Source organism: Rhinolophus sinicus, linkage group LG07, assembly GCF_036562045.2.
Source record: "Rhinolophus sinicus isolate RSC01 linkage group LG07, ASM3656204v1, whole genome shotgun sequence".
NCBI lineage: Eukaryota > Metazoa > Chordata > Mammalia > Chiroptera > Rhinolophidae > Rhinolophus > Rhinolophus sinicus.
In genome coordinates, this window is record NC_133757.1 from 99,658,316 (window position 1) to 99,672,200 (window position 13,885).

Genomic DNA, 13,885 nt, shown 5'->3' on the forward strand with positions numbered 1-13,885 from the left:
TCAAATACAAACTGCCTCACTGAAAAAATTTTAAAAAGCCTACTGAATTCTATATTACCGCTTTCTTAACATCAGCATACTGGCAATTTATTCGATGTCTGCCTTCACCTCTAGACTGTATCCTTTACTAATGGAATATACTCAATTGCTTCAACTTCTAAAAAGTTGTGAGAGATCATCATCTGGCCTGTAAAACCTAAAATGTTTGCCATATGGCCCTTTGCAGACAAAGTGTACTGATCCCTGAATATGACTATTTTGTCCTCAGGCCAACTGGCACCATTCCGAACCTGGGATACACATTGTCCATTTGTTATCTGGACACTGAGCAATACATCTAATTCATCTGCTCTGACGTGGTCATTTCCTGTGCTATATCATCCCAGCTGGCTGCATTATTTCTTTATTTGGGATGTAGCAAGGAGACACCAGCCATTCTCCTTTCCATGACTTTGCACTGCTAATCTGTTCTTATCTTGATTTTGCGTGATAAGTGATGGAAGACTGAAGGGGGACTCATACAGTTCCACCTCGCCCCCACCTGGGATTTAACATCTATACGGCCAGCTACATGATATTTTGTGAACTGTAAATGTGCTTTTTATCTTGTGCTATGTGCAGAGCTTTCCACTGTATAACTTACTTTTCAAAGAGATGCAACTATAGACTTGTTTTTCTTTCTCATTGATTTCTGTCATATTCTTAAATGCTTTGTGCACCATTTGGTCTTACAGATATTCTTCTGTAATTATGTATAATTTTCCCTATGACTTTTATATATTAAAGATTCATCAGGTCTTGAATAAATTTCTATAGCCATCAACAAAGAGCACGTAAGGCAAGTCATTCTCTACCCAGTTTGAATCCACTGGAACATGGATTTCCGAAAAGTACTTCTGGTACTTATATAATAAATTTAGGAGACAGATGGGCTGATATGCTCCATTTATAAGAATGACGATAGATGAAATTAGTTCTGGACTTCTAGATAAACATAGAGAATTAAAATCTGTTTTTCTTTCCCTCCCAAGACATACTAAAACAACAGGAAATATTTTTTTTTAAGGTGTAAATCCAGGAGAACAAAGAACATCAAAGGAGACAGGAGGTGACCGAGTGATGGCAATACATTTTTGGAAGACAGAAAATAGAAGACTGGTAAATGATTTTGCAAGTGAAGAAAACTGCAAACAAAGTATCTGCAAAAGGGGACAGATACCAAAGAAAGGCCGGCTCAGTCACACCCAAGTCCCGGAAAGGTTCATAGACCACAGGTACCAGGAACTAACTGGGCAGGATGGAAGAGAGCACTGGATCAAATCTGTACATGGAGGGCTTTATCCCTCTCCCTTCCTATAGGCAGACACCTGCCTGTTTGTTCCCTGGAGAAATGGAAACCAGCTGGACTCTGAGATTCCAGGTACAAAGGAAGCCCTGGGTGAGGATCAAGGGTGAAAACAGGGAGACTAAGTGAAAGCCAGCACACTGACTGGGGACTCTTTGCCCTGCTCCTTGGACACCAACAGCCAATTTCCTGTGACCTTCACACCACCCACCCCCAACCAGGAAGCTGGAGAGTTCACCGCTGGATCAAATGGCCCTAAATAAGAGTACTGACATTTGGGAATTCCCTAAAGAAAGGAGAGCTTATTACATGAACATCCTTCAGTGAGGCATACCAGCAGCTAGCCACACAGAGCTGGCCATCTGGTTTTTCAGCACCTCACTTTCAAAGTAGGACTTGGTTAAGGATCAGCAAAAACTTGGGGAAAGCCAAGAACATAAAGGGCAGACCAAAACAGAAAGGAAAAAAAAGGAATCTGGAGGGAAACCGAGGCATTGCATAAAGGAAAATAAAACTTAAAAAAAAAAAAAAACCCAACTATATTAGTCCTTCAGAGAGATAAGAAAAGATGTATTACATCCATAAAACAAGAACATCAAACAGCCAGAATAGTATAAGAAAGAACTCTAAGAAATCAAAACTATAACAAAAATGAAAACATTTACTAGAAAGGTTGAAAGATAAAGGTGAGATAATAAGAAAGCAGGAAAGAAGGCAGATGAAAAACAGATAAGGTAAAAATATTAGATGATTAATCTGGGAGATCCAACATTTGCTTAATAGGAGTTTTAGAAAGAGAACACAAAGAATGCAAGGGTAAAAATTACCTAGTAGTCAGCCCTCTGTATCTGAGCATTCTGCATTTGTGGATTGAAAATATTCATAAACAAAAACAAACAAACAAAAATACCATTACATTGTTACTGGTATGTACTATGTAGTTAGGCCTACGATGGTTGCATCTGTACTGAACACATAGAGACTCTTTTTTCTTGTCATTATTCCCTAAACAATATAGTATAACAACTATTTACATAGCATTTACACTGTATTAAGTATTGTAAGTAATCTAGAGATGATTTAAAATATATGAGAGGATGTGTGTAGGTTATATACAAATGCCACACCATTTTATATAATTGATTTGAGCAACTGCGGATTATGTTATCCAGTGGGATTCCTTGAACCAATCCACCAAGGGAGGGTACCAAGGGACCCCTGCAGTACAAAGAAATTTCCCAGATGACAGGGTCCTTCAATATCCAGCACATTTAAAAATTCTTGCTAAGATATACCACTGTGAAATTGCACTATATATGGGAAACAGACTTGCCTAAAATATTCCAGAGCGAAAACAAAAGATATACATAATAGGATTAAGAAATAAAGAATATAGGATTAGGAATACAAACAATATTGTGCTTTTTTAAAAAACAACAACCACATAGGTTTATTGGCTATTTGAATAATTCCACAATGTCCTTACCTATAGATGTTCATATAAATTAATATTAAAAATATTCATATCCAATAGAGTAATTGGTCAGAGGACAAAAACACCCAATTCCCAAAAGATGCCTGCAGTGCTATTTACAATATCAAAACTGGTAATACCTTTAATTTTAAAAAAGTTAGAAAGTGATTACGCAAAGTATAACATATTTATTCAATGGAAATTAAGCAGACATTTGAATATGTTAACATTTTAACAGAGACCAGGCTATGACATGGATAAATCCTTGTTATAATGTTAAGTGAAAAAGCTACTGACATAAGTACCTATCATATATGTAAGTGTGTCTTCTGTGTATATATATGTATAAACCACCTCCCCAAAAAAGCCTAAGCATAGCAAAATCCTGGAAGGGTGTATATTGAAATGTTAGGGTTTTATTTGGTGTTGGGGCTGTGAGTGACTTCTCTTTCTCTACTGTGTTTCTACTATTCTATTATGAGAGAGCACTGTTTTCATAACGAGGAAAAAATCAACACCAAATAATCAAAAGAACAGCGAGGGTAGAAGCAGCATGCAGAGGCTTTTTAAATGAGCCCGGTTTAAGGTAACACTTACTGTGAACTGTTCGATGTCTCTCTCTAGCCCCACATTGGGCAGATCAGGCATCATATGAGACACAACTTTGAAACCAGAATCTTTGGCCAGGTGAAATGACTCACATACTGCCTTCACTGTGTGGCCCCTGAGGAAAGAAAATCCACTACCTGTTACACAAATAAACGGGCAACGTTAACACAAGGAATAGAAGAGATGATCTCTGAGACGTGAAACAAAGAATACGGTTGGGGAAAAGAAATCTCAGGAAGTCATTTTTATATCTCCGCCTCTGAGAACGCCTGGAAGGCAATCATTTTTACTTCTGAGGTCTTTCTCAGAAATTCCCTTATGTATCTACTCAAAGTTCTGACACTAAAATTATTTGGTTGAGCATCATCAGCCAAAATAAGCTTACTACTGTAAATGTCTAAGTTCAAAACCAGAATCATGAGCTCAAAACCATGCAGTAACAGCATAGCGCTATGCTCTTTCCTTTTACAATCTTTTGAAATATTTGGGGGGAGGGGGGAGGGGGAGACAGAGAGAGACAGAGACAGAGAGAGAACACACACACGTATATACAAAATAAATTTCACTCTGGTGGATTTTTAAGAGGATTAATTTCACTTAAAAAAAATGAGAAGAGAATGATTTAGTGACAAAGCAGCATCATTTGGGGCCAACTGGATAAATCATTCCAACATTCTAGCGCCCCATTCATGCAGGAAGCAAGCCCTAATAAGAGTCCGTGGCTCCTGAAGACTGAAGCGCTGTTTCAGTCCTTTCACCACCAAGATGTTCCCACTCACCACAAAAGCCATCCTAGAAAACACGGACTCCATCCCGCTCTCTCTCGATGCTAGTGACGTCCCAGGTGGGAGGACTAGGCCTCTCTCCTGACACCACACCCAAATATCAGGACTCTACAGTGTCACTGTACACTACAGCACTCACTAGGACAGGTGGTTAGGCACGTGTCTATTTAATTAAAATGAAAAATTCAGTTCCTCAGTTGCACTATCATATTGGACAGTGCAGGTATAAAACATTTCAATCATCGCAGAATGTTCTGTTGGACAGACAGCCTTGCTCTAAAGCAACCTTCAATGGTTTGTCCTGCAAGAACCTAAAACCCAGTGTATCTAAAATGAAACTCATCTTCCCTCCAAGCCCCTCTAATTCCCATTCCCTTATTCCCACTCAGCCACCAAACGCTGTCATTCCCTTCTTTTCAGGACATCATTTCTTGCTTAAATTACTGCAACAGCCCCTGAACTGGTCTTCCTTCTAGCTTATTCTTCTTACTCCAGCTCCATCCTGTGATCCCCATAAAGTGCTCTAAGATGGAGATATGCTCGTATCACATCCTAGCTTCCAGCTTGTCCTTGGATTAAAGCCCTAATTCCTTGGGCTGACTTCTGAGCCTGTCTGCCTACATCTTCAGCCTCACCTCTTACCACCCTCCTACCTACCCCAGGCTCTACCCTCTCACCAAAGGAAACCACTCCAATTCCCGAAATGTGCTTGCTGTGTGCTCCCATCCTCAGCAGTTTACTCGTATTTTTTTTTTCTGCCTGAAACAATTTTCCTCTTCCCCCACCTAACTTGTATGCTTCCTGTAAGTTAGACGTCATTTTCTTCAAAAAGCTTCCTTGACTTTTGAGACACTTTTCACCCCCAGGCACCTCTGTCGCACAGCCCTTGATTACGGGGTCCCGGTTCGCGTCTTCCCCTACCAGAAAGCATTCTATTCAGGTTCCTCTTTCGCAGGCCTGATACCCATCAGCTTCTTCCCTGTGCTCAAAAAATATTCAGTAGGCCTCTGCCACCTAAAGGAAAGACTCCCCTCTCCTTAGCCTGACATGCTTCTGGCTGGGTCTCAGATGCTGACCGTGGATGTTTCCCTTTACTTCCCTCTCCTCGCACAACCCCAACATGTCTACCCAAATCCTATCAAAGCAAGTAGCCTTTAGGGTCCGACTCAGCACACAGCTACGCCCTGAAGCCTGCCTTGACCACTCTAGGTCAGGGATCTCTGCTGCCTAATAAACTCCTGAAGTCTTTTGTTTTTCACTAATTTACCAGTTAATCATAAAGTTCCTCATACAGCTAACCTTTTGTGTGTATCTTTTCTCCTCAACTCAGTGATATATTTCTAGAGGGAAGAGAACCTTCACAAGGCTCTATCGACCCTTATTTCTTTCCTTCCTTACATGCCCAGATTTCTCAAAGTTTATACTCACTGCCTCAACCTTCCTCTCTACCCTGCCAATTGGCATCGCGTCACAAAAACTAATGTCTTCAATCTCACCCTGACTTTCTTCTTGTTCAAACCGCTTTCTTTGTTCCCATTCTTCTTTGCCTTCTCTCCTGCTTTAAACTACTGACCATGAGCCTTGCCTTCTGCTTTCCATCTGGAAAAGGCTGTTTATGACAAGACTAGAAGAGATATGAGCGTGTTTATAGGCTACTGGAGAAGAGCCAGTCAAGGCAGACTGAAAATCAAGGAAAGAGGACAGAAGTGAGAGCACAGATAGAAGACTGACTCTGAGAGGAATACCTGTGTTTCTCTGAGAGCGGTAGCACGGAAGGAACAATGACTATGAAGATATAACTGGTGGGAGTAGAGGAAGGCTTGTGCAAGATCATTTTACCTGTTGGTATCTCTGGCCACGTCTTCGTAGACACTCTGCACGCCAATCTCCAGCCTTGTACAGCCATAGGTCAACATGTCACTTAAATGCCGCTTCATGCAATAATCAGGTCTAGTCTCAATAGTAATTCCAATACACTTTGTGAGGCTCCTCTCAGAATACCTGTAGAGAAAATCTGAAAGTTAACAACCTGCCAGTTTGGGGGCATTTGCTCCCACTTAAAGGACTGTCTCTTCTTTGTCCTCCCAGCATAAGACAGTGGTTAAGAGCACGGGCTCCGGAGCCACACTGTCTGAGTTCAAATCCTGGCTCCGCTACTTCCTAACTACACAAACAGGAACACTATTAACAAGCTCTCTGCTTTGGTTTCATTATCTGCAAACGAGAACAACAGTACCTGTGCCTCCTAGGACTGACGTGACCAAACCAGCAGACAGTAATGCGATCATTATCACCATTATTCTCCTGCAGCATGCGGCAACCATAATCTCCTTGAAAGCAGTGATTTCAACTGTGAAAATCCTATTTTTCAATTCCTAGCAACGGTTTTGCATATAAGTGAAAAGTATCTGCATTACTTATTTCCCACTCTATATTTTTGTCATGTTAAATAAAAGGAAAAAAGGGAGAGGGACAGTATAATGATCATAGGAATAATTTGGATGAAATGTCTTCTACATACAAAAAAGGTCTTTCTGCCAAGCCTATTCATCTTCGCAGTGATTTACAAAATTAGGAATCTTGAGCCAGATATCAGAGTAGTGAGTACCACTTTCGATTCAAGCTGTTTGGGTTAATGGCCTTAATGCTGGCCAAAACCCAGAGAAGTAAAAACGACTTGCTAAGGGGGCTGCAGATGTGAGGGGATAGGAACTAATATTGGCAGACGCCACTGTGGCCCAGCCCTGGGCTATACACTCCATGCTACTGGATGCTCCCATCAGCTCTATGAGGTCTGTCTCACACTCTCCATTGTACAGATGCAGACACTGAAGTTCAAAGGGATTAAATACTTTGTCTGGGTACAGAGCTCAGAAAACCCAGGACTTGAAGTTGGGTCTGCCTGGCTTCAAAATCTTTGCTTTATATTTCATTTTACCACACTTAGACAATTCAGCTTTAGCCGTCAGATTTCTCTCCTTTTCAACTTCTCTAATGTCCTAGAGCCCAACAATTCTTCATGGTCCACCCTTCAACTTTCTCAATTCTTTGGTGAGTGTGAGGGAAACCTTTTTTGTCATTTAATTTCCTTCTTTCCAAAGAAATTTGTAGCTCTTTCTTGAAAAGTAAAAATCATACAAGCCTCCATCATTTGTGACTACTCCTTTAGACATATTCCTTATTAACAGTCTATAAAAACTGACTTTATTTAACGTTAATGTTAATAATTACTCATTTAAGAACCACAGAATTGGAGGACTAATTCTGAAGTCTTTCATTTTAGACATTCAAACTTTTTTGTACTGTTTATTCCATAAGGTTTTGTGTAGAATTACAGAAGCAACAAGACTAAAAGTAAACAACTAGTCCAAAGTTACTATAAGATGAATTATAAGACATAAAAGGGGCTCAGATTTTACCAAATTTTGTCTAAGAAAGGATACTAAATCATTGTGACTTCTCCGAAACAATCTAATCATAAAGTCTCATGCCTCTCAAATAGGTGGGTACCGAAGCATGCAGTAACAGAAGTACATAATGCCATAGTATAAATGTAACTCACTTTCTTTAAATATCAATTATTGTACTTGGGAAAAACCATTATTTTAAAAATTAAAACAAACACATATTATGGAGAAAGCAAACTGCATGAAAGTTGATCAAAAAAACAAAAAGCAGAAAACTCTAAATGAGTATATTTAAGAAAGTAAATGAGAACATCTTAGAATCAGGCATTCCAAAACCGTATCATAAACCTTCCTATTAATCGATATTTTTATAAAGCCTACAGTCTTTCTTAAAAGAAGCCATTAAGTTAGCAAGCTCAGCAGTACAACAGAATCTTGCTCCACTGGGAAAAAAAGGAGAGGGTAGGCAACCGCACGAATGGGAATTTGTCTAGAGGAAAGAGAAAATTCACCACCTAATCTTTCTATTGCACAGATCGTCAAAGGCCCAGCTAAGACAGATAGAGGAAGCTGCTGCAATGATGATAAGGTCTCTTCAAAAGTAGACAAAATATAGTATAGGATATAGAGGCAAATCTTATTCTCAAACAATAATTTAAGTCCATTTCAAAAACAATCTTTCCTCTGGGTGGAAACATCATTTCCTTTTGCAGGAGCAGAAATGGAGAAATAAAAAAAAAATTCAAGTTTTTAAAAGCCAGTGTTTTATTTAAAAAAGCGTTTTACCACTATCATTTTTCAGAACTGTATTTCATCTGAAAAGCAATAAGCAGAAATTCTTATCAAATTTAAACGTCTAAAACAATGGAGTATTTTCTTAAAGAACAAAATATAAGGTCACTGTATTTTTCTTAGAATCTTTTGTTAATGCTGTATTTAGTCCTATATGTCACTGAATCAGAGATGTAAAGATATCAGTAATTGTCCCTTAATATGCAAATAGTGCACAGACTTTCAACTCATCTAAGTAAAATATGTGAGTTGACATTTTATGGCCTGCTGTCATCTTTCATGTCATTTAGACAGCCATCCAATAGCATGACACTCCTTGAATACCTAGTTCAACTCCCACACCTTCCAGGGACCACAGACATCTTAAGTTCCTGGGCATCTAGGAAATGTATCAAATATTTTCCTACCCTGATCATAAGCTTCTAAGAGACAAAGTCAGGGGTCTTCTGATTCCAATTTCACTGCTGTTTTTGGGGTAGTACAGGGTCATCTTAAAAGAGCCTGTACTCCAGCAGCATGGGGCTAGGCTGAATCCTACACTTTTCTGTATGCCACATGATCAGGCACCAACTATTAAAAGATGCTTATGTTCTCTGCAAAGCGTAATTTAAGCCAATAACATGTTAACAGCATTTTTTTACAGGGGGTGGGGGAAATCAAACAATAACCTAGGAATTTAAAAGCAAACAAACACCAAATGCTACCCAGCCTTCCAAACACAGCTCAAACACATTTCCCCTCCTATGACACCTTCCCAGCACCTCTCAGGAAGAACTCTGTGCTCCCATTCCCAAAGCACCTCGCCCGTACTATGACAACAGGTTGCCTTGTTCTTTGTAGATATGTCTGTCTCCCCATCTTGACAGGAAGCTCCTGGGAGGCAGCAGGCTCGAATGCATTTCGAGGTAACTGCTTAGGGGCTTCAACTCTAAAAACTCTCCTTCGATATAAAAAAATACAAATATGAGAATACATGAAATAGGCATAACTGGGGTCACAGGTCTCTCCTTACTCCCACAGCAGCCTCTAGACTGTTCTACTGGTTATCTTTCCTCTTGCAAACAGTAACCCAGAAGGTGCTTAGCCCTAGGCCAGGTGTTCTGCAGGAAATAAAACTACACAGAGCTAGAAGTGGCAGCAATAAAAATGGATACAGATTTCTTGGGGCACACTCTCCTATTTCTGAAAGGAAGAAAGTGACCTATAAAAATGATCTCTATTATTACTTACTGTCTTCTTGCACTAAGGGTCCCAACCAAGGGGACATGGAAGGAAGACAGCACACCGAATGTTACAGTCTCTTTATTACCCTCTGGAAACTGTTTCTTGATCCACTCCAAGAAGGGGCGGTATCAAAACCCACTTCTCATTACTATCAATATGCTGCAGTCTGCTTTTAAAGCCTGTCATTAATGAAGATGGATGGGCCTTAGTCTAGTACTGTGTGAAATCTCACTGGAGCTCTGGGCCCAAATTCCTGAAAGGGTTATGAAGTTTCCTGCACAGACACCCCTCTAACTCAAACTCATCCTGCTCACACCAAATTGCAAAGTAAAAAATAATGCTACGTAGATGAAGTACTAATTGTCATTAGTCACGATGTACAAACTCTTCTGTATCTTTAGTCCCAAAATGAGTAAGTAGATTTTACAAACTCCTTTGGACAGCCAAAGATTTGTTTGAAATGCTCAACACCACCTGGGGTTTTGGTGTAATTCCTCAGTAGTAGCAGCACAGAAAAAAAAATTCTTTTTTCTATACTCATATCTGGAAAATACCTCAATAAAATTTTATGTTCTGCACGATGCTGTTGTAGTGATATTCTAGACTTAAAAATGATTGAGCTGGTTGTCTGGTGTGTTTGAAGATTTAAAAATAACTACTCTTCCCCCCCCCTTTTTTTGAGATGGTGGTGAAGTGTACTTACTGGATCAGGCAGTTAGTTATGTCAAGAAGGTCTATAAAACAATAGGGTTCTGCCAACACGAGCTGAGGAAACGGGAACAGAATTTTGATTTTTAAATGGGTACTACTGATGAAAAACTAACCTGGTAACATTGCAGCTTAGAGACTAATCAGAGGCCCTTGCTCCCTATCAAGCTAGTTGACCAGGTTTAAGATGCACGAAAAACAACCCATAACATTTTAGGTTTTAATACTCCCAACGGCTGACAAGAATGCTACAATTTTATACTCCTAGTCAGACAGTTGAAGAACAGCAACACATTATTAACAGAAAAGAAAAAAAAATAAGTTACTACACATTCTTTTAATATTATCTTTACATTCAAATGTAAAACATGTATACATACACATATATACAGAGGGTGACAAAAAATGTATACATATTTTAAAAAAGGAAGAAACTATTAAAATTGTAATACTCCATATATACTGATAACAAAAAATAAATACAAGTCATGTGTATACATTTTTTTGGCACCCCCAGTATATGTGCATTATGGAACAGTTTTGTCACGAAGGACTGCTACCTAAAAAATAACTTGCGAACACATCTTAGAAAAAAATTCTCATTCCAATCAAAACCTTCAAATCATAGAATGTCAGAGAAAACAATAATTTTAAAGATAATCTAGTCCTACCTCCCCATTTTTATAGGTGAGGAATCTAAAAACAGGACGAATAAGTGGCTTAAATCTGGTCATAATGTAAAATAACAGAAGTCTGGAACCTAGGTCTCCTGAGTGACTGCACAGCTCTTTCCACTGCATTCATTTAACAACATGTACTAAATACCTTCTATCCTGTCAAGAAGACATTCCCTATTAAAGAATATAGGAAAAAAATGCATTATACAAAATTAGACATGAAAAGTACTCACTAAAATTATTATTCTTGGCTACTGAAAACCAAAATGAGGGGGTGATTAAACTGGTAGATAAAAATCCAATTGTATCAATAATTATAGTAATTGTTAACAGACAATTAAAAGGCAGATATTGTGAAAATGGATGAAGATTAAAAAAAAACACCACAAGACTCAACTACTATATAGATCACTGTCTGCAAGAAACCCACTATCAATATAGACACACATGGGTAGAAAGTAAATGCATGGAAAAAGATAATACATAGGGAAAACTATAAGCACACGAAGGCTGTAATGGCTAAATTAACATCAAATAAAGGAAACTTCAATACCAGAGATAAAGGACATTTCATAACAATAAAAAGGTAATTTCATAATGATTTAAAAAGCTCATACATGGGGAAAACATAATCATAAGTGCATATGCACCAATTAACAGCTCTTCAAAATAAACAATTAATATAACTGAAGGAGAAATAGATAGTTCTTCAACTGTAGTTGGATATTTAATATCCCTCTCTTAGCAACTGACAGAGTAGACAGAAAAGAAAATCTAAAGAATCTGAACAATAATATAAATCACCTTGATTTAATTGATATTTATAGAACAGTACATCCAGCAACTGCAGAATACACATTCTTGTAAATACACATAGTATGTTTACCAAGAGAGATCACATATGCTAGGCCACAAGTCTTAAATAAAAAACTTAAAAAAAACTGAAATCATACAGAATAGACCAGACCCTCTCTGACCAAAATGGAATTAGAAATCAGTAACAATAAGATATCAAGAAAAACCCCATGTATTTGGGAATTAAACAACCCCTTTCTATATACTCTGTGGGTTGAAATGTAAAGGTTTTAGAAAATATTTTGAATTGAATAATAATTAAAATACAATATACCAAAATATGTGGGATTCAACTAAAGCAATGCTTAGAGAAAAAGTTAAAACTGTAAAACTTACATTAGAAAAGAAAAAAGGTCTGTAATGACAGCCAAGTTTCTATTCCTTACTGAAGTTGTAGAAAAAGAGCAAAGTAAATCCAAAGAAGGTAGAAGATAATAATAAAAAAATAAATAAAACCAGAAATCAATGTAGAGGACATAAACACCACCAAAAGTTAATTCTCAAAAAAGGAACAAAATTGATAAACATCTAATTAATCAAGAAGAGAGACTACAGACTATCAACATCAGGATTGAAAGAGGGGTGGTCACTACTATCCTACAGACATTGAAAGCATAATAGGGAATATCATGAACAACTTAATACTAGAAAGTCTGACAACCTGGATGAAATAGACAAATTCCTTGAGAAATATAACTTACCAAAATGGACAGAGATGAAACAGAAAATCTGAATATACCTGTATCTATTAGAGGAATTGAATGCATCATCCAAAACCCTCCCATAAAGAAAACTCCAGCCTTGGATAGTTTTACTGGTGAGTTCTAGCAAACATTTTATGGAAGAGATAACTTTCATTTTATATGAACTCTTTCAGAAAACAGAATACTTCCCAACTTGTTTTATGGGGCCAGCATAACACAAATATCAAAACATGACAAAGAAACTACAATCAAGGAAATTACAGACCATCATCCCTCGTGAACACAGACACAAAATGCTTTACAAGGTATTAGCAAGTTGAACCTAGTGGTATATAAAAAGGATAAAACGTTATGACTAAATAGTGTTTACCCTAGGAATGTAAGGTTTAACTCTTTAAAAAAAAAAAATCAACCAACGTAATCTACATTGTCAGAATAAAGGAGGAAAATCATGTGACTATTTAATCAGATGCAGAGAAATCATGTGACTTAGATGCAGTGAAATCATGAGACAATTGAGTTAACAAAACTTCTCGGAAAACTTCTTCAATCTAATAAAGCTATCTACAGAAAACCCCAAAAGTAACATTGTACTTAATATTAAAATACTAAATGTTTTTCCTGTATTATTGGTAAAAGACAAAGAGGCCCATTCTTACCACTTCTATTTAACACTGTACTGAATGTCCCAGCCATTCCAACAGGCAAGAAAAAGAAAGGCAGGCAAATCCAAAAGGAAAAATTAAAACACACTGTATTTGCCTATTATGTGCTTGTGAGGAAAATCCTAGCAGATTTACATAAACAACTTTTAGCACTAAACAGTGAATTTAATAAGGTCATATACAAAAATCAATTGTATATCTATACCGGGAGTGCCAAAAAAATGTATACACATTTTAAGAGATGTGATCTATGTATCACTCTTCAAAGTTGAATTGAATTATGTAGCAATGTGTATGTAGTATGATGCTTGCTCAAAAGATGGCATTAATCAAATGAATGTTAGCGTTATTCATTGGATTACAACTTTAATACAATTTTTCTTTCTTTCTTAAAGTGTGTATACATTGTTTCGGCATCCTCTGTATATAGTTGGCCGTCCGTATCCGCAGGTTCCACATCCATGGATGGAAAATATTTGGGGGGAATAAAAAGTTATGTTGTTGACATGTACTATGTAGTTAGCCCTTTGGTGGTTACTGGGTGCATCTATACTGAACATGTACAGACTTTTCTTTTTCCTTGTTATTCCCTAAACAATACAGTATAACTATTTATATAGCATTTACATTGTATTAGGTA

General features: G+C 37.7%; 1 protein-coding gene across 4 annotated transcripts in view; it reads right to left on the minus strand.

Annotated features, from left to right (window-relative positions):
* Positions 1 to 13,885, minus strand: part of ELP3 (elongator acetyltransferase complex subunit 3) — a 154,891-nt gene that overhangs the window by 39,075 nt on the left and 101,931 nt on the right. For all 4 annotated transcript variants that reach the window (XM_074338361.1, XM_019733157.2, XM_019733160.2 and 1 more), the window contains 2 exons: positions 6,053 to 6,214; positions 3,417 to 3,543 (listed from right to left, as the gene is read on the minus strand). In XM_074338361.1, coding sequence (XP_074194462.1) covers positions 3,417 to 3,543; positions 6,053 to 6,214 — 289 coding nt within the window. The remainder of the gene's footprint in view (positions 1 to 3,416; positions 3,544 to 6,052; positions 6,215 to 13,885) is intronic.